We start from the raw sequence: 20,499 nt of genomic DNA on the forward strand, positions 1-20,499 counted from the left end.
TAAACAAGCTCTTCATCTGAAGCATTCACATTTCTGGTAATGGAATCATAAATGATTCATAGAATCATAGAACAGTTTGGGTTGGAAGTGACCTCAAGGATCATCCAGTTCCAACCCAGTCAGATTACCTAGGGCCCCATCCAGCCTGGCCTTGAGCCCCTCCAGGGTCAGGGCATCCACAGCCTCTCTGGGCAGCCAGTTCCAGCACCTCACCCCTTATGTTACAATTTAGTCCAGGTTTCAATTGAAAGCTATAATTTATCTTTAATTCACAGGTTACCTCTGATAAGTAGCTTAGACTGACAGACCTGAAGGGTCTTTCATTAGAATACTCATTAGATGGGAGAGTGTAGAAAATGCTATGTGTGACCTTTACATATTTAGCTGGGTACACTTTCTAAGATGGCTGATCTAGACAGTTTGAAAATGCATCAGATAACTTTTATGTAATACTTCCACTCTGGATTTGACAAAACAGTAGTAGCCAAGCTTTACCAGAAGGGCCTTTGAAATATGCATTTTTCCTCTACTGAGGCCTGTTATAAAGCTGTCTAGGAAAGTGAGCCATTGCTGGACACATAACTATAATATTTTTACAGTTTCACTTGTAGATACATTCCCATCCAGTTTAGTTTTGCAATCTGCTGAAGCTTAGCCAAGTGTTATTTCTTCTGCCCTCCCAGCACACACATTGCAGAACAGCTAGAACTTCTTCCAGTTCTTTGCATGGAAGTTACTTTTGTGTATTTCTTATTGGAAATGACTAGGGAATTTGTACAAATTAAAAACAATTGCGAGCTGAATTTGGTCCTTTTACTCTGTTTCATGGCACAACAAACCACATGAATGTTTCTTACCAAGCAGTGTCCTGTTCAGTCCTCTTCAGCAAGTGCAATGGGTACAAGATTTCACAGTTAGTTCTAATGATGGTCATTTTCAGTCTGTCTTAGTTTGTGATGCCAGGCAGGGAACTGTAAAGGAATCCTCAGCTTTCTTCCTTTGGTTATTAACTGAACTTCTTGCATAGGGTTGTTGAATAGCCAAGTTCAGGAGAAGATCATCTGGTATTCACTGCACAAGTTTCAGGGCATAAATGCTCTGATGCAGGTGATGCCCCTCTTGTTTTGCAAGATGTCTTTAAATGACATCTACTTAGCATGAACTGTATTAGCAGAGAAGAACAGAGAGTTCTGCCCTGGTTTCTCTATCAGTAGCAGGACTTCAGTGAAGCTAAACACAACAGGAATGGTTCACAATCTTAGGACTTTTTTGTTCAGACATCATAAATTAGCTTGTCAGTGTTACTAGTCCTTAATTTAGAGTGACTAGAAGCCAGAAACTTACAACCTAGAAATTGTACCAACTGTGCTGTAAATGAGACTGTGCTGCTAATGAGAGTGCGATTCATGAGAGAATAAATAAGAGAATAGTTCACAACAGCAAGAGAGAGTAGATAATGTCTGTTGTATGGACACTGAGCTGGTTAGAGTGGAGTCCAATTTTGTTTATCTGCAATGTATATATTTGATTTTCTGTGATTTTATATGCTTGACTAGTGGAAAGAAATTTTATCCAGGAAGCATCAAATGCCAGCCAAAAAAATCTGATAATAGTACTTCCAAATAGATTAATTTTATATCACAGCTTACTCCAGTCGCTGCACAGACACGGTAGGAGTGTTCTGTATTGATTAGATTCCTTTTAGTCAAATCTGTGTCTTCTTAGAATTCAGAGGAAGGGAGAAGAATAAATGTAGATGCTTATTTATTTCTGGTGGATTACTTTGGTTTTGTTAGGAAACATTTCAATAGGATCAGAGAAAAACAACTGGAACTGACATTTCATTTCTCTTGCAGTTGTATCTGTGAAAGATAACAAGCCATTTTGATTTTAGATATACTCTTATAATAAAAGTACTGAAGATACCGCTGACTGATCAGAGCATGTTGGTGTCAGACTTCTTTGAGTCTTCTTACACAGTGTTGTTTTGATCTGTTTTTTCCTAGGAAAAAGAGAAGAAGTACATGCTTCCTCTGGACAACTTGAAAGTGCGTGATGTTGAAAAGAGCTTCATGTCTAGCAAACATATCTTTGCATTGTTTAACACAGAGCAGAGGTAAGAGAATGTGCTTTTCTGCAGATAATTGCATAAAGGTGTATCTGACTGAGCATTTTAATAACTGGGAGTGCAGTTCTGCTATTTCCACTGTGTTGAGTGAACAAAATGTTGATACTCTTGATTCATCTGCTTTTTTGCTGTTGCATAATGATGGGTTGAAAGGTTAGTGTCCGTTCTCCTGGCCACTCATGGGGTGAAATGCTCCGTGATTCGTCATTTAGTTTTTCTGCATGGCTGAATAATCATCTCCTGATCCTATTTTTGTTTTGTTTGGCAGTCTCCTAGGCTTACCAAAACATTCATGACTTCTGTACCTTGTGACCAGATTCAACTGGTGTAAATCACCAACGCGTCATTGCTTTCCACTTTCTCCAGTGGAAAAACTTGCTTGTCTGTATTCTTGAGCATCGTTTTATTGTTTGTTTGGGTTTAAATACAGCTGAATGGAGAACAAATCCTCTGCATTCTCAATTCACTGGAATCTTTGCTTTGTAGTGTTTTGCCTCAGACTTTTCTTTCAGACTCTGTCCTCTGATTTGAGGGATTGGTAACTCTGAGGAAGCCCACCGAGGGGGCAGAGCCAATTCAGATAACTGCACAACTAAGCCAGGAAAACATGAGAACACTTAAAGGCATATAAATGACCTGCATGTTTGTTAATTTATTTACTGATTTATTACTGCATTTGCAGTTAGATCACTGGAATTGCACTGCAGCCGATGAAATGCAAGTTCTGTAGTTTCTTCTTCAGGAAAATAAGTAGAATGTCTTTTAGCGGTAGTATTCATCAGTGCCATTGTTTTCTTCTTTTCTGCTGAGTCTCTTCACATCCACTCCCCCCAGCCACTAAAGCTAGGCAATTCAATCAGATGTTCAAGATGATGAGGGCTGGATGTGGCTCCCTGCAGAGCCAGCTGTTGTTGCTCCTGAACTGGCTAGAAATAGTTCTTTCAGAAGCTAGAAGTGTCCCTCCCTCCTGCAAAGCAAAGCAAAGCAAAGCACAGGATTTCTGGGCTGTCAAGTTTCTGCTGGCTCCAGAAACATGAGGACGCAATGTGAGTCTCACTCTGAACTGCCCCAAGGAGGCTTTGCCTACATTTGCTGACATCTCAGCTAGCCCACATGTGGACATTGTTTGCCAAGAGATGTCCTTTGAAAGTATGTCTCTGAAATCTTATTCTCAGCAAGCATTTCTGGAGCACAGAAAAAACTTTGCAAAACTTTTCATCTTTTCTCTTCAGATGCTGGAAGTTAATGTAATTATGATTCTCTACTGTAGCTGTGTGATTTGTCCATTGTCCCATCACTGCACATACTTTCATCAGGAAGGATGGCTGTCATGGTGGGTTGATGTCAGCCTTCCATGAGAAATCTGTTAAGTTTAGCCTCATTGTTTCTCCTTTGCTTGACTAACATTTGAATGCTTTCATCATCTTAAATATCAATCACTGAACTGCCATGAAAATCCAAGGTAAGCATGCATTTCCTTTGGCAATTTTGGGATTTATTTGGGCATTATTTGCACATTTGCATTTTCACTGGATCTTCACGCACACCAGACAGCAAAGATCTCAAAGTCAGATGTCTAAAATGCTTGCCATGTCTGTGACAACCGTGCCCATTTGGGCTGTGAGTAGAGCCTCCAGCATCTGCAGGCTGCTCTAAAAACACCCGTGTGTCTGTATGGGCATGTTGAGACGTGACAGCATGATGATAAGACCACAGAATAACTGTCTTGGGAGTGGCTGTTTACAAAGACACTCCTCCAACTTAAAAGGAGACAGAACTTGTTCTTGAAGAAACGTTTATTGAATTCTAATTACAACAGCAGCCCCTCTGTTATTGTGAAGCAACTGATTTTTTTCATATTTCCAAAAATTTGCCTTCTGGCACAAATCAGTCAAAACAAGTTGAGTATCAGTTTGCTTTGCAGTGTCTCCTAAATTCATAGATTGTTTCAGCAGAAGTAGGGATACTGCAAGTTGAGCAAAGCGATCCAGCACTCAGCTGGGGCCCGTGTTCCCTTCCCAGTTTCCTGGGGAAAGTGAAACAAAAAAATGGTAAAAATCTGTTGAAATGAGGAGTCTTTCTGTTGTTTTATTTTATGCTGCTACGTTGATCTGCTTCCTGAGTATAGAGGGCACCAAATATTGCTTGCTTTGTCAAAATTAATGTAATGATTAGCTTAGTTTCTACTTTCTTTCTAAAACCTTGTAATTGGGAAAGAAATCAGTTTTCTGAGTTTGCCCACTGAGGGCTCTTGTTATGGAAACATTTTACTGTTTAAGATGTGGATCATTAAAGAACAAAGGCAAAATCATCTGCTCCAGAGCGACTGACGATAGCATGGAGATTATTCCAAATCTCCTTTTTCCATAATCTGCGGGGTGTTGTTTTTTTTCCCTTGATTTTGTGAGTTTTTTGAATGTCCTACTAAAATATTTTAATTTTCAAGGAATATCTGTTTAGGAGAAGAATTTTAATCAGCTTGTTCTCATTTTCATTCCCAGCCCCTCATTGCATAGGTATTTTGCTACAGCCATATGTTTCTGATACTGTACATTTCAATAGTTTCCTGGATTATGCATTGCATTTTTTCCATTTATGAAAACCTTTCCAGTTCTGAAATACAGTTACCAGGAAAATGCTCATTTCACTGCGTAGCAGGAAAAACCATCTTGAGTTAGGAGTTGAGGGGATAGAGGCAGAAGGAAACTTAACAGTATTTGTCATTTTGATTTACTGCAGAAGTCAACAGTTCTCTGACAGGAATCAAATGTGACTTGGTAATGTATAGTAAATGGAGACTGTGACGATTGATTTCACAGTGAAGATAAATTCTCATGAAATGTACATAATTGTGCAGCTATGAAAAGCCAGCATTGTGAAATAATTAAATTCTTTTCTCGTTACTTTCTAATTAAAAGTTAAAAAAATATATAGTTTTTTTTTTTTTAAAAAAGGAAACTCTTGGTGTGAAATAGAGTGTTGCTTAAGTAACAGGGTTGTGGGAGGGTTACAGTTATGCTTTTCAGCAAACTTAATGATTTATTCAAAGTTTTTGAGTGCGCGCACTTAATTTATAGAGGTCACTGAAGACCTTTGTAGATGGGCTTCTCTAGTTTACTTACCTTAGCAGCACTAAGAGCCAAGTACATCAGAGAAAGCGTCCTTTGACTCCTGGATCGTTTGGGGCAGTGTCTGTCTATGCAAATCCACGTGCAGGCAACTGAAGCGGGGTTGCAGGATCGAGCAGTGCTTGTCTCAGGCTCTCAAGAAAGAGACTGCTATTTTATGTTGACCATCCTTTTCTCCTTTCCTTCTATCTCCACAGCAAGCTGTTAGCAAGTCTTTTAGACTGGAAAAGAGGTCAAGTGTATTCAAAGTATTTGAAAAGAGCCATTCTGTATATCAATACTAATGAATGCAGTTTTGCTGTCAAACATAATGTGAAATCGAGCGCTTCTGCTCGCTCTTATGAAAAGCAGAGTGATAGTAAGTGTAATTGTGCTCTGAAAACAGTGATTATTAAAAAATGTTATGAAGAACTTGAGTTCTGGCTAGTCCTCACTATGCAGTGAGGTACAACCATGGTGCTGCTTGTGAGTTCTGCCCAGTATTCCCAGAGGGATGGAGCTCAAAGATTGGAGCCAGCTTTTGATTCTCGTGAAAACACAAGGCAATATAAGGCTTTCCCTCTTGGTATGAAGAGATGAAGTGCTAGCAAAGTTGTTGTGTAGACGTAGTACTGATTGACTTTATGAAGCAGAGCTAAGAATGGAGAAGATTTTGTCACTGAATGTGCTCATGTAGATTCACCTTCGCCATCAAAACTGATGGATGCGTGAGACTCTTGGGCAGAGTTCAAGAACAAACAAATTCTTCCCATCCTGGGAAATTTACTTTCCTTCTAGGATTTCAGTTCAAATCCTTTGCCCATTCTCGTGCGTTTCTCATAAAAATTTACCAATTTGCATTTTTAAGTACGGAGGTTTGGGACAAGAACCATAGTTTTAACTGTGCCTCCCTTCAGGATCTGTAGTCACTTATCAGTCACCTTTCTATGGTTCTGTATAGCAGAGGGATGTGAGAAAATGAATTCAAAGCATTAAGCCATTGTTTTATTTATCTTCAGTAGAATAGTTTCCTGCGACTTAAATGCTCCTCAGTAATTGTGAAGCAGTGTGACAGAGCTAACAGCTCTGCATGAGAGCTGACCGTCTGGGGCGGTTTTATTGGAGAAGTAAATACTTAATCTGAGAAACAGATGAACGCAAAGGGGAGAGTCATCAAAAGAAAATGTGGAAGGGACACAACAGGGCTAGAAATAGAGCTGTTGTCTCCTGAGCACGCTCTTACAGTCAGGAGTTGTAGTGCCCAGGAAACGACGTTACCTTGTAGGACCCAAGGAAGAATGCAATGTTTGATAAGTGAAAGGTACAACACCTTTTATTTTGGGTGCCTGTTGTTGGCTAAGTTTTGCTCTAAAAAGGAATGGAGCATAATTCTTCTCTAAGACTCCAGAGGCATTAGAACCTTAAGTACTGAATTCTTTCTTACAAACAACAAGTGGTTAACTGCAATCCATATATAGGGGAAATTGGGAAACAGCCAAAATAAAAGCAACTAGTGAAAGGAGACCGGGTCAGAGGAGCTGTTGGATGGAAGCCAGGCTGAAGGAGAAAGCCTAAGATGAGATGTATGTTAGTTACTGTTTTTGAATTGCTAAGAAAACTAAGCCTCAGGAAGAACTGGACTGTAAACTATTCACAGCTCTCTCTGTTAGAAAAGGAAGAAATAAAATCTATTTAATTAAAAAAGACATATCTAAATGTAACCCAGAAAAAAAAAAAAGCTGCTGGGATTTGTAAACAAACTATAAGCTGCTGGGGAGTACAGTGTCTAAAAATGGGGAAAATATACAAACTCAAAGAATAGCTAGTCTTTGTGCCCCAACTACATTCCATTAATAATAATAATAATAATTCTGGAATATTTCATTGTTGCCTTTACTGACAAGAATTCTTTGCACAACATTTATATTGTAGAATGGGCGATAGGTGGTCTAAAACCGGCATTAAGGAGCAAAAAGGAACTCTCAGGGAAAGAAACTTGAATGGCAAACCCGTATCTTATATGTGAGTTACACTCCAAGAAAATTCCCTGAAGGATTGTGTAGGATCTTCTACCAGACAGACAGGTGCTGTAAGCATGGCCAAGTCATGGCTGGTAAACTGGACTCAGCTTGCAGGACAAGTTCTCCTTCCTTGCTCAGTGTGACCCAGAAAGTGCATCACTGCCACATCTGTGGAAGCAGAGGTACGTGGTGAGGCTCTGACAGCTGGGAGCTCCTTTTGTATCTGTGTGGCCCTCAAGGCAGGTTCCAAATCAGCCTTTCATCGCCTATCACAACAGTAACTGAGCCGCCTTATCTATGGAGTTACGGAGTATTTTTGTGCCATTTACTTTTACCACACAGATGTTGCCCTTCATGGCTACATTTCTCTTCTGGTTTTCATATAGAAATTGAGACACTCGGTTGTTCAGGATTGGCTATATGCTAATCAGCATCTCTCAATTCATTTTCACCTTAAGTTCATTTGTGTCTGTATTTGGGTGTGTAAACTTGAAGACATCCCTATACTTCTGGGAGATCACTTATATGAGTTAATGGCAAAATCCTTAAGTGCTGTTATTTCTCGACATTGTCTCAGAGATTGTCTCTTTGGCTTTTCTGGATATTAAGAAAAATGTCTTCAGAGACATGTGTAATTAATTTTAATTAACGTTCACATTGTACTGATCTGAAATGGCATGCCTTGATAGAAAATGTTAGTCATTGCAGTTAACTCATAGCAGATGGTCAGTTTCTTTAAAATATATGATTTACAGAGCCTTTAGTAGAGCTTTCTTATAAGAAAAATCGTGCATATAGTCAAACCAGACGTTGTGGAATTGCAAGTGTTTAAAATGGCAAACTAAGAGTAGGTCAAAGAAGCAGAATATAGCCAGTGGAGCTGCAGATTGAATAAGCAAAGGATATCTGTGGAGTTTTATTCGAGGTTATCTTTGTTGTGCATGCGTGTTTGGTGTATCTGGATTCTGTTATTTTCTCCTTATTTTAAGTCACTAAGTATGAAGCTCATTTTCAATCAAAGATACCTCAGAATTCATTCTTTTGCATTTATTGTGAAATAAAATTGGGCCAGTTTGCATTTGGTTCCAGATTTTGTGTTGATTTTAAAATTGCTTGCATCCTCCTAAAAAGATGAGAAATTCACCAACAGTCATTTCAGGTGTTTCAAATCCCTGTAAAGGAGGACAGTCCTTGACCTGTCAGCCTATGAGTAGTTCCACTTGCTTCAGTGTCACTGTTTAAGTAATGTGTGCTTTGTGTTCTTTGCAGGATTAGAGATAAACTGTCCTATAGGCACAATCCTAAAATTTCAGTAATATTCTCATTCTCTAATTCCTGTTCTGTCTCCTACTATAAATCAATAGGGAGGTTTAGGGGGAAGAACAAATGCTTTTGCATTTAATCTTGGTTTGTATTTTCTCTCTCTCAAAAAAAAAAAAAAAAAAGAAAGAAAAAGCAAAAAAACCCAACACCTGCACATACAGTACAGCTTTGTCTACTGAAATGTTCCAGATCCAACTCAGTCTGAAAGCTGTCTGTGCCTACAGTTAGTGTGTGGATATGCATTTATTTATATGCATGCATATCAACAGGATTTGTAATGTGTATAGACTGGTTACCTTCTTTCCAAGCTTGCTGGAGATAAATATTTAACCTTATCTTGGTGTTAAGGAGTTGCAAGAACTGCTACATGTCTTGAGATATAGCACTTGTTCGGATAGCAAGCAGTGTCGGTGCGCAGCTGCTGTGGAACTCTGTTGGTATTGCCTCCACTACAGCAGGTATCCAGAAAGTTCTTTGTGATTTTCAGCCCTCTATTATTCCACTGTTGGGCCTGGTTCCTATAGCTCTGCTATTGCATAGGCAATGGAACCCTCCCTGAGCAGTGCTGACAAGCCTAGGCTAGGACTGGTGGGACAGGAATCTCAGTAACTCACCACTGGACTCACTTTCCAGCCTTCCTGCCACTACTCTGTTTCCTATGGAATGCTTTCAGATCTCTTAATCCATTACTGCCTTTTCTTGCTAGGACTCTTCTGCAGTGGGAGGAGCTAAAGGGGTTAAGGCCTCCGTGCAGCCTTACTTGGAGCACTGCGTTTGGTTTGGGCACCTTTAGTCCAATTGGCTGCTCATCACCAGAAGCAGTGCTTTGATTTGTCTGCAGTGCACATCCTGAGGTGTATGTATTTGGAGTGTGACAAAACCTGCAGATAATAAATTGTAATCTTTTATATTTTTCCCTCTTGGGATCTATTTTCAAGTACTACACAGGATATTTAGTTATGAACTCTGCAGAAGGAAGCAATATAGTTAGATGTGGTACATGCATGCAGCTTTGCACACAGCTCCCTTGTTTGAGTGCTCAAACTTAAAAAATGTTAAATGTCCAAGGGAAATGTGGCATGCAAATTTTACTGCTAGGCATATTCGCATTTATTGTGTTGCATCTGTTTGTTTCTACAGTCCCTTAAAGTTGCCTGAATATCAACAAAACTTGTATTTTTGAGAGTTCCTTTTTTCTTCTTGGTATCCTGTATTATATCACTCTTTAAAGTATGTAGCTGCTATGGAGATGACAATGAGAGCATGATCTCATTGTATTCCATATGGAACAAGTAGGTAAGGATTGAGTAGTAACTGTTTCTGTGCCATTATCTTTAGCAATTTTTAAAAGTAGAAGAGAGAACAAAACAGAAAATTTGAATTGTTTTCAAGAATGTTTTTACAGCTTTCCATGAGATGCCAGTGGATTCCTAATGAGTAAAACATGTTAATGGTATGGGTTTTGTTGGTAAGATTCTGCTAGTAAAAGGACAAGCTCTCTTCAGGAGTTGCTTTGGCTTTTTTTTTTTTCCTTTGAAATGCTCCTGTGCCTGTCAGCCTTTCTGGAAGAGAAAGACAAAGAAGTCTTAGGGCAAGGAGGCTGTTTTGGGAGGCACTGTCCATTTACCCGCACTGAGGCAAGCTTTGTGTGCCCTTTAGCTCCTCATTTACTCTGTGAAGCAGAAACCTGTGTTCTTCTGTAGTGGTCATAGAGCACCCAGATATTGCAGTGAGAGGCCTCAGAGGGCCAGAGGCACCCAGAATCTTGCTCATCAGGTGTCCCTGTGCCTAGGAAGGCTCTTCATATGATGACAGGGAGTGCAGGACTGCCAGCTCCCATCTGTTCAAAGCACTCAGCTAAAATTCCCTCTCACACAGCCATGCTTGCTGTAGCAAGTCACAAAATGCCAAGAAGTTTAATATATGTCATGACAATCCTGAAAAAATGTTTTCATAAGCTGGTGTCATGTTGTTTTGCTCTTGCAGATAAGTATTTTTGGAACTTCCCTATCACTATATTTTACAGTCTTTATGTATTCTATTGTTATTTTTAGTCTTCTGAGGCTATCCTGTTACCATTTTAGCTTCCCTTTCTCTTCATTTTCCTTCCTTTTCCTTATAGCTGCTTAGTTATCTCAGCCAAAAAACTTATCTCAGTAGACGTTTCTCCTAACAATAAATTAAGACACTTTTTCTTTAGTGATTTCATATTGATCTTTTTTTTGTTTGTTTTCATTCAGTCTTTTATTCTGTAAATCTTGACTCAGAGTTCCACAGATCAATTAAGATTCAAGTGTTTTATCATCACTTCAAGGTAACAGAATCTGAAGAGGTTGTCCAGGCCATTCTTGGCATTAAGGCAGAATAAGTGCATTTGGAGCCAAAGAAGTAAATGGTTTGATTTCAAATTTCTAATCAATAAAAGATACGTAGAGCTTTCAATCATTCCTTCTGCCAGTGGCTGTGTCCAAGCTGTGGGATGTGACCTGTTAGTGCCTCTCTGCCTCTTTGTGCGCTGTCTGGTTGTCCTAGGAGGGAAATGCAGGCATGCTGCCCTGCCTGGCAGAGGTGCCTGAGGCTGTCCTTGGTTTGAGTCAGCAGTACATCTTCAGGTGTATTCCAGAAGCATGAAGGTGAAATCCCACCAGCTCCTGAATGCTACAGAAATCTGTCCAGGCAGTGATGATAATAATAATCTCCAAGTTCTATAAGGTGTTCACTCTTTTTTTCCTCAAAATATGTGGCAGGAATCACGTCTTTTGTTGCATAAAGGAGCTGTAAGAACCCCTTGTCTCTTTGAAGCTCTCTTTGAAGCTTGAATAATCTCTCTGAGTCCTCCTTGCTGCCCTTCGCTCCCCCCTCTGCATAGCTTGCTAAGGAAAGAAAACAGTCTGTTTGCAATGGAAGATCGATTCCTGTGCAGCTTTTAAGATCTGGCAAAATGTGGTTTCATAACCTTTGTCTGCAGAGCTTGTGGCCTTTCCTAAAAAGACTGTTGGCTGACAAATTTATAGCAAATCTGGTCAGTATATAGACTATGAATTCGGAAACTAATGGCTAAACCGTAAGGGGAAAATCTGCTCTATTTATTGGAGAATTTACAAGTACCACCTTCCTACATATAATGTATTTTTCCTTCTTTCTCTTTTCTTCCATTATGTGATTCCCTATTCCTAATGCTTATATTTATCTAGTTCCGTTAGTTACCTGCAGTAGGTATTATTTAAACACATCCTAGTTTTCGTATGATTGTGACAGACTTTAGAGGAATTCTTAAAAAATTCTAATTGTCACTGTATTTTTTTCCCATTTTACTGACAGTGTCTGAAAGTCAAAAGGACCTAGCATGGGAAAAAGTTGCATCCTTAGTTATTCTGATATTTATTAGTTACAGCAGCAATCAGCTTCAAAATACAGCTTTGTTGGAATGTCTTCTGTGTTTGTCCTCTGTATCACAACAGTTTGACTTTTCCTAAATGTGCCTCATTTTGGAAACAAAAGCTGGAAAATTGATTTGAAGCAGTTTCACAGTGCTTTCAGATAATTGTTATTTCCAGAGCTGTGTTGTAGCATTGTAAGATATTTTTAAGTACTCCATGTAATTATTAAACAAGCACCTGTCTCATAAACGCCATTGTCCGAAACAACTACCAAGTTATTTCTGATCCCAAAGGATTTTTTGTTTAAAATGCTGTGTGCGTGATACAAAGAAGTAAAATTCTGGTTTTACAGTGTGCTGCTCTCTGTCCTAGGAATGTTTACAAGGATTACCGTTTCCTTGAACTAGCCTGTGACTCCCAAGAAGAGGTGGATAGCTGGAAGGCATCTCTGCTACGAGCCGGTGTCTATCCTGATAAATCCTCAGTAAGTTCTACAGCTCACTCGGTTTCAGGAGCTGCTCTTTTTGAGTCAGAAAACCAATTGCATCATTTGGGAGAACAGAACATCTGCAGATATCTCAAGAAATTGTAGCCTTTTCATTGGCCTCTGAGGAAGTAATTGGTTAATATTCATAATGAAATACTTTACAGTTAATTTGTGTGTCATCAATTAAAAAAAAAAAAAAAAAAAAAAAAAAAAAAAAAAAGTTAAAAAATATCATTCATTGGAACAGTTTAGTAAAAGCATTCAGCAAAGTGAGGTTTTCTGTGCTTCATTGCTTCTATGAATATCTTCTAAAGAAAATAAGCTTATTCCTGCAAGCTCTGTATTACAGAACTGACAGAAGCATTTGAGGCAATCACGTGTATTTATTTTACTGAATCATTGCATGTTTTTGTGCATGGAACACATGCTAAACCTTTCCAAACACAGCTTTACTGTGCTAATCACGTGAAGCAAATTGAACAGGAAACAGCAAGAAAAACAGCCTCTAAATTAAACAGAAAAGACAAAAAAAGGAAAATGCTGGGAAATGGAATATGCCCAACTACCATTTTGTACTTTTTGGACATTGTCATTTTGTGTTTTGTCATTTACATAAGTCTGGGACGAGGGAGTTGGCTCAGCTCCTGAAGTCCAGCTCCCTCAAGTGCCTGTGTAGCTGAGGCCCTGGTGAGGCACTGGAGCATCAGAGGCCTGCAGCATCAGAACAAAACCTTGGCACTGAGCAGTGAGGCTGCTTTAAGACCATTCAGATTATGGCTACTCTGTTTTATAGTTAAGGTTTCAATTTTAAAAGGCCTTTATTACCCATGACAAACCTACAGTAACCACAACTTTTTCTCAGTAGTGTCAGAGCTTCCATGGGATTCAATCAGTATTGGGGTTTTCTTCTTTTTTTGTTTTGTCCTGTGCTCTGTGCTTGACTAGTTTGAATTGACAAATTCTTCAGTATTTCAATATTCACTAAATTCTTTCAGTATTCACTAAAGACTCTCTAATGCATAGCTCATCTTTCTAGAGTAATTTTCGCATGGATACCTTCAGAGGAGAATCTATTCCGAGAAATGATGCTTTGACTTTGGTGGAATTTGTTCCTATTCCTGCTTGTTTTCCATGACAAGGGCAGGTCCCTTGAGCCCAGGGTCTTGTGATGTCTTCCATTTTCATCGTCTTCCTCATACTTCCCTTATTTTTGTGATACCTGTACATCTTCCTCTATAATCCTCTCTGCATCTCTTCCTGCTGCTATTTACACGCACAGGAAACGCTCCCTGTACTCTGTGTAAACACTGTCGAGGCTACCAGCAAAAGCCAAATCAGAATACTTGAACTGTGGGATTCTCCAGTTATTGTAGAAATGACCAGTGATTATAATAACAGTGTTGTTTTTTTTTTTTAATAGGTCAGACAGAAATTCAGCAGGAGACCTACCAGATATCTGGCACTCGTTTTTAAATATTCTTAATGACTTTCCAGTAGGGTGCCTGTCCCCGTAAATTAGCTCTTATCTAGGACTACCAGAAGTCATGTTACAAGGATTAGTTATAAGAGGTTATCTAAGAAATTCCTACTTTCAAAATACTGCATCGTTTTGATTTTTTGCTCAGGTTATGGTGTCAAACCAGCCAATTGAATCTGCCATGTTTGCCATATTCTTCATATACCTGATCCTTTATTGATAAAAAAGGCACACTGGCTGGATTTCTAAACTTATGTTCTGTCTCTTTGTTTTTCCTATCTCCCTAAAAATATTTTATATTCAAAATAGGTTTTCTGAAGAACCCTTTTTTTTTTAAAGTTTGTCTGTTGAAGGACTCTCAGAAACAAGATTGAAAGTCATCTTTAAAAGACAAAGTTAGGAGGCAGTCAAAACTCAGTTGTTGTCTGGGCTGGAATCACCTTTACATCACAAAAAAAGAGTGAATATTGTTGTTCCAAACCCTCCAGTTTGAAATTCATGCTGTAGCTCATCAAACTGTGCAGGAAGGATCCTTCATGCTACTCTAATCTTGCAGAGTATTTTCTTCCTACTACGACTACGACTGTAGGTTCAAATGTGTAATGAAAGTCTGCAGTTAAAGTTCTATATTTTGTAAAGCAAAAGCTACAGCACTCAGGGCACATTGGGAACTTCGACCGAACTTTCATTATAATCATATGCACACTCCTCAGTTCTGCACCTTTGCCTGGCAACATAAAATAGTTTTTGAGATGCCCACCAGTCTTTTACTCTTCTTCAAAGATTGAGAGACCTCATTTTCATGCAAGAAATGCTGTTAGGAAATGGCAGCAAGTTGTGTTTGCTTCAGTCTTTCTTAACAGCTTCGCAGTCCCGCAGTTAAAAATGCAAAGAGGTACCCCAGCCCCTTCACAGGATGACCTCCTCATTCTTTTTATGTGCAAGTTGCAGCTGGTAACTTTGAATATCCAAGACTTTGGCACCAGAAGTAGAAAATTGCTGCTTAGAAATGAAAAATAGATTAATAGTGCTGTAAACCTGGAGTGCTGCAGTGGTGAGGCTGGCCTGCTTTCTGTAACTGCCAGAGGAGCGTGCACAGCCTGGAATCTGAAGTTAAGCTGTGTGCTTTCATTAACAGCTCTGCTGCTCGCATACGGGAATGCTGATATAAAGCCCAACGCATTGGCCCCTACTTGGTTTACTTCTGCAATGAAAGGAATAGTAGGAATTTGTCACTGAATTAAAGAGATTTGCTTCAAGTTCTCACCAGGAGCAAATCTCTCAACTAAGAATATTTGTTTTTCTGTTGTTTTTCTAGTAGTACTACTTAAAATTGAATGATGACAGTGGTAATGGGGCTTGGTACTTACCACTACTGCTATGAAGTAGTACTTTAATACCCTAAGCAAAGTCTAAGGTTGTTGACATTTTATTTTTGTGCCTAAACAAAACTCATTAAGCCATCTAACACCCCGTTCCTCCATTTTCTTGCTTCCTTTTGCCTGCGTTCTCCATCCCTCAGTGTGTGCTGATGTATGTTCACGTATTCATTCACTTGTTAGCTATCTTTAACCACCCTTCAGAGTTTTTCTTTGAGCCCCTGAATTCTTTTGGACTTTTCCAGGTCACCTCCCTCTCCAGAGATTTGCATTTCTCAGGACGTGAGCTTTGACAGCCACCCAGATAGCAATGAATCAGTGTTTTTAGTATTCCAACCCATATGCAAGGCAGCTTGCTTGATATAAATCACACTGTGGCCAATTCACTTTGAAACAGGATATCCATTTACCAGCTGACTTTACTGCTGGGTTTCTGTATTGAGGCATCCAAACCTCCTTTTCTAAAAAATGGCTACAACTTTGTGACTAACCTTTCCAGACTGTATTTCTCAACTCGGCTGGTGTTTATTTTGGCCAGCTTCCCACTGGATAATATACACTGTTCATGCCAGCTCATGGCAAAACTTGTAATTAAAAGAAAAGAAAAGAAAGCACAGATGTTCATCGTAAGCTGTTCAGCACACTTTACCTGGCTGGCACCAACCATCCATTCCCGTTCCCCTTTCCCTAATGCCATCTCCTCCTTACTTTCATTACTAGTCTAAACGTACAATATTTGCTTTTTAAAAGCATTGGATCGTGAAACTTTCCATTCATTGGCATGTTGCAGGGAGTGGCTGTCGTGAAAGGGTAAGCAGACATATTTAGTGGTTGCTTTGCGTACTGGAAGCTCAGTATTGCCGATGCACGAAAATCCCTCTGGCTTTGGTCCCATCCCTAGATCATTTTGAGCCTCGTTTCCCTCACCCTTGTTTTAGTGTCCACCGACTTCCCTGGAGCTGCTCCTAATTTACACTGGAGGAAGCAAAAGTAGAATCTGAAAGTTTGCTAGAGAGGAAATTTTGAAAAGCAGTGTGAATTTACAGCTTCGCTGACCATTTCAGATCCTTCGTGAATGGCCTGTGCTCCTCAGGAAGCTGTCTGACTAAAGGATTCTGTGAATGTACTTTGAGTCAGTTCATTTGGTTTGAGCTACTTCCAGAACTGCACAAGTTAGACTGAATGTATGTAAAATGTATGTATCTAATATTTCTTTTTTCCTCTTCCCTCCCTGCTGCATCCTGCAAAGGGGAACAACAGAGTAAGTTCTTTGTGCTTTTACAAAATCCTTTTGTATCCTGACTCAAGGGTTTTGTCATAAAAATCACTTTACCTTCTCTTTTACACAATTGTTGCCTGCATACTCCTACGAGGAAACTCCTAGCTTCCTTCTAAGAGGAAATGTAGGTACAAAAATGTCTTCTATGAAACTATGAACAGATCTTTGTATTTTAATTTTGCAGAAGGTGATATGTTAAATGATGCCGAGTGTTGTTTTTTAAGGCAGTTCAGTGAGAATGATACTATAAAACAGTATTGGGTCCGAAGATTATGAAGGTATAGTAATAAAGACCTTCTGAGGAAAGGTTGCTACAGTCTGATGAAACTCATTACAGCTGGATTTTTTGACCATACATCAAAGCTTGTATTAATGGGCAGTTATAAAAACCCGGCACTAAAGTCTTAAATAACAGATTTGCTGGCGTTGTTGGCTAAGCTGAACTAGATCAGTGTAGTGGCTTTGAAGGTGCCTTAAAATGGATGGAGGAGGGTGGGGTCAACATTTGACTTGGCTTCTAGACCCTTGATGTGTTCCAGCTGGACAGCAGCAGAAGGGTGTGGGGTGTAGAGAGGGAGAACTGAAATATGCATGGTAGGTTTTTAAAACTGAGCAGCACATAAAAAGATAGTTTTGCTGATGCTGATCTGATAAACTAATAATTAAGTAGTTCCCAGGGTTTGCACTTTTTCTGCCATTTTTACTTAACTTAAGAATGAAAATTTCACATCTCACACTTTGGAACATGATGCAAAGGGATTTTGTCATGCTACAGAAAGAATTTACACGGCTTTTGCATTTTTTTTCTTTCCTGTTTTGACACATTAACCCTTAGAAGGATGTATCTGGAGCATCAAAGGATGCTTCATAGCAAATGTTGAAACTATCCCCTGAAATATTGCTTGTAGTATCTCACTGTGAGCTTCTAACATTTCTTGGCTATTTGGGAAAGACCCAGGTGCACTTAAAATTGTCTGAAGATGTGGGAATTTGTCTGCTTTTAATTTTGATATTTTTATCACTTTTTGTCTGCTGCTGTCTCCATAGTAACTGGGCTCCGAAGCACCAAAAATGTTGTGTTTTATTGGCTTGCCTGTTTGGTGGTGAAGGGTTAAGAATTGATGGCATAGAGAGAGGGACTGTATGCAGGAGTTGGTGTGAAATGTAAATGTTAACTGTGTACACTGAAATATCAAGGTAATGTTTATAATGTTGCTTTACGATATGCTGACTTAAGGCTTTGCTGCTATGCTGGGTACTGAGCTGATCTCCTGATGAGAGGAGTTAGACTGTAGATGCTCTGTCAAGTGAGATGGGGCACCAGAGATCTGTTGGCGCTGCCAGAAACAGGGGTCAGGATGCATGTGGACAAGCACTGTTCTCCAGTGACCTGAGCTGTGGGGCACCTCCAGGGAGGGAGGACCAGTAGTAGTGTCTGACGCGGAGTTCAGTTTCTAGCAAAAGATAGGATAGATTTAAGCAGGTATAGGAGAAACCTGTGAGATTTGAGGCTTGTTGGATCTGTTAGCTTTCCTTATGCTGTGAGCAATGGGTGATTTTTGCTGTACGTTCACAGAAATTCCCCCATTGGCCCTGGGATGTCAGCCAGAAGGTAATTCCAAAACAAATCTCCATGACAGCCATCCTCATCTTTCTCTTGGAACCCAGATCCTGGTGAGGATCATTGAATCCTCATCTGTGTCCCCTCCCTTCTTTCACATGAGTTGCTCGTGCTCAGGGAGCTGGAGCTAGATGATCTTAAAGGTCCCTTGCAGCCCAAGCCATTCTATGATTCTGTGATTTTAGGAGGTTATGAATCCCAGTTAGGCAGGCAGAACTAACTGCAGCTGCCTGTAGTGGCTCAAAGCCCGCAGACATCTTGAGACTTCTGTACCTAGTTGTATGGAAAATGAAGTGGGTGCACCTGAGAGGCGGTAAGAGCGTCTGAGATGTGGCTGGGAGAAAGGAGGGGCTGCAGACTGTAGATCCCGGGGTTTTCAAACCTGCAGAATTCTTCCTTACTGTCCTGGTATGGATTTACTTGGGTACCTAGCAAGGCTTTAAAATTCCTATTATTATTACCTGCTAGGGCTTTCACACTGTCTCATGTCATGTGGAAAGATTCCGTAACCGCCCACACAACCTGAATGGGTACTGCCCTTAGCTTTGCCTCTTAAATTTGCAAAGTGAAAATAAACATTGGAGTAATGAGGTCCTAAGAAAAAGCAGGGGGAGGGAAAAGAAGAGGGTTTATGGTCATCAGTGGACTACTAATCATTGTTATTTTTACTTTTTATTGTTGCACAATCATTACTGTAAGTGAGATTTCTCACATGGTTAAAAATAAATATATCTTCAAAGCTTTGTTGGATAAGATCTGTAAAAGGGGTCGTTTAGAATGAGGTAATGGAGACCTACCTCATTCAGCAAGCACATGTTGGCAAGCCACGTCTTACTAAAGTTAAAACTGAACTCTGCTCTGCAGTCCTGTGCAGAAGCAGGATGAGAGGAGCGTTGTGCCAAGCTGCACAGAGCGCTGGGAAGCTGCTTGTAGCTTCGGTCCAGATGCTGAAGACACTGACTCAGTGTCTTAATCCATCTTTGTGAATTCGCTTCCTCCCCCGTGCATTTTCATCACTCTTGTTGTTTAAAAACAAAAGCAAAAAACACCAGCCCTCCAGATCCTGCTGTTTGAAAATAACAACAGCAACAAAGCCTACAATATTCTCACATAGGCAGTTTTCTGTACGTGCCCAACATTGTTAGGTTAGAAGATTTACTAGGTGCTGTGTCCTACAGAAATTCTCATCCCAAACCCCATAGGCTGAGCTAGCAAAAATAAAACACACACACACAAAATTTGCATCTTGGTTAGTGGCATTGGCTCAGTGTGGATAACACTGAGCATACGAGCATTCACCGAATACAAAGTCACTTAGTAGAATTTAGTTTGAATTTTCTCCTGAGAAAAACAGAATTTCCTTTGAAAAGAAAAGGAAAATAATCTCGCTGCCAGGTCAGTTTGCATGTTATTGCTTAAAATACTTCTTGGTGACATATTAATTGCTTAGTTTCAAGTCTCTTTTTTTGGGAGGGGGAGGGGAAAAGGGATGGGAGTAGTTATACCGAACCCAGATTCCAGATCAGCTACTTCATTAAGAAGACCAGATGTCCTACTCCCTCTCGAGACAGCCCTGGAAAGTGGGAACTTAGAGTGAGTGAAGTCAGGGCACTCATCCTACCTAAGTGTATGACAACAGCTCTCTCATTTCATCTATTTCATGCCTGGCTATTGACATTTCTACGCAGGTACTGCGCCAGAAGCCACGTGCATCTTTGCACAGGGCTGTGATGCTTGTTTTACCAAATCCAGCTGTGTTTCTGAAGTGTCTGCACTTACCTGCAAATCACGCTCTGACTCTGGCCATGGTAATGTTCCCAGCCAGGCTCAAACTGAGAGTCGGTGCCTCTGCTCCCAGACTGCTGAGGGTGGTGTTCGAGTTAAGGTCCTAAGCTAAAAAAAGTAAGGACTCGCTTGTGTTTGTTGTGTAGCAGCAGGCTGAACAGCAACTTGTGCTGATGTGTCAGAGGGAAAGCAGCGTAGATGGAAATGAAAACTGTGCATTTACTGTTTTGTTTTTGTTGGTTTGTTTTTTTTTAACTTAAGAAAACAACACCCAGACAACTATATTCTAGGAAAGGAAGGCACTGAATTCTAGGAAAAGAAGAATCCACTTCAGTTATGACTAAAATTGGCACCAGGCCAAGGAGGTTTAAAAATAACTTTCAAATGAAAGAAGTGTTATAATACTTTTTAAAGCGGGAAAAATGCCATAATTTTATAGACGGTGCTTCAGTCATTGCTTCAAACAGATGAATTGAGTTTTACAATGAAGTGACGGCGTGACGGAGCAGAGC

At 39.9% G+C, this 20,499-nt stretch overlaps 1 protein-coding gene and 1 long non-coding RNA gene across 10 annotated transcripts in view; one reads left to right on the top strand and one right to left on the bottom strand.

Moving 5' to 3' along the window:
- The window catches only part of DNM3 (dynamin 3), a 167,029-nt gene that overhangs the window by 100,807 nt on the left and 45,723 nt on the right, over positions 1–20,499 (top strand). For all 9 annotated transcript variants that reach the window (XR_006179285.1, XM_042873023.1, XM_042873024.1 and 6 more), the window contains 2 exons: positions 2,007–2,116; positions 12,332–12,443. Coding sequence is in view for 8 of the 9 variants with exons in the window: in XM_042873023.1 (XP_042728957.1) it covers positions 2,007–2,116; positions 12,332–12,443 (222 nt within the window). In the remaining variant the exon portion in view is untranslated. The remainder of the gene's footprint in view (positions 1–2,006; positions 2,117–12,331; positions 12,444–20,499) is intronic.
- Positions 4,015–20,076, bottom strand: LOC122180987. The gene is made up of 3 exons (XR_006179286.1): positions 19,982–20,076; positions 5,251–5,477; positions 4,015–4,154 (listed from the first exon to the last, which is right to left on the bottom strand). It is a non-coding gene; the product is annotated as an uncharacterized LOC122180987 (long non-coding RNA).

Source organism: Lagopus leucura, unplaced genomic scaffold, assembly GCF_019238085.1.
Source record: "Lagopus leucura isolate 7727_CA_CO unplaced genomic scaffold, USGS_WTPT01 Super-Scaffold_100009, whole genome shotgun sequence".
Lineage (NCBI taxonomy): Eukaryota > Metazoa > Chordata > Aves > Galliformes > Phasianidae > Lagopus > Lagopus leucura.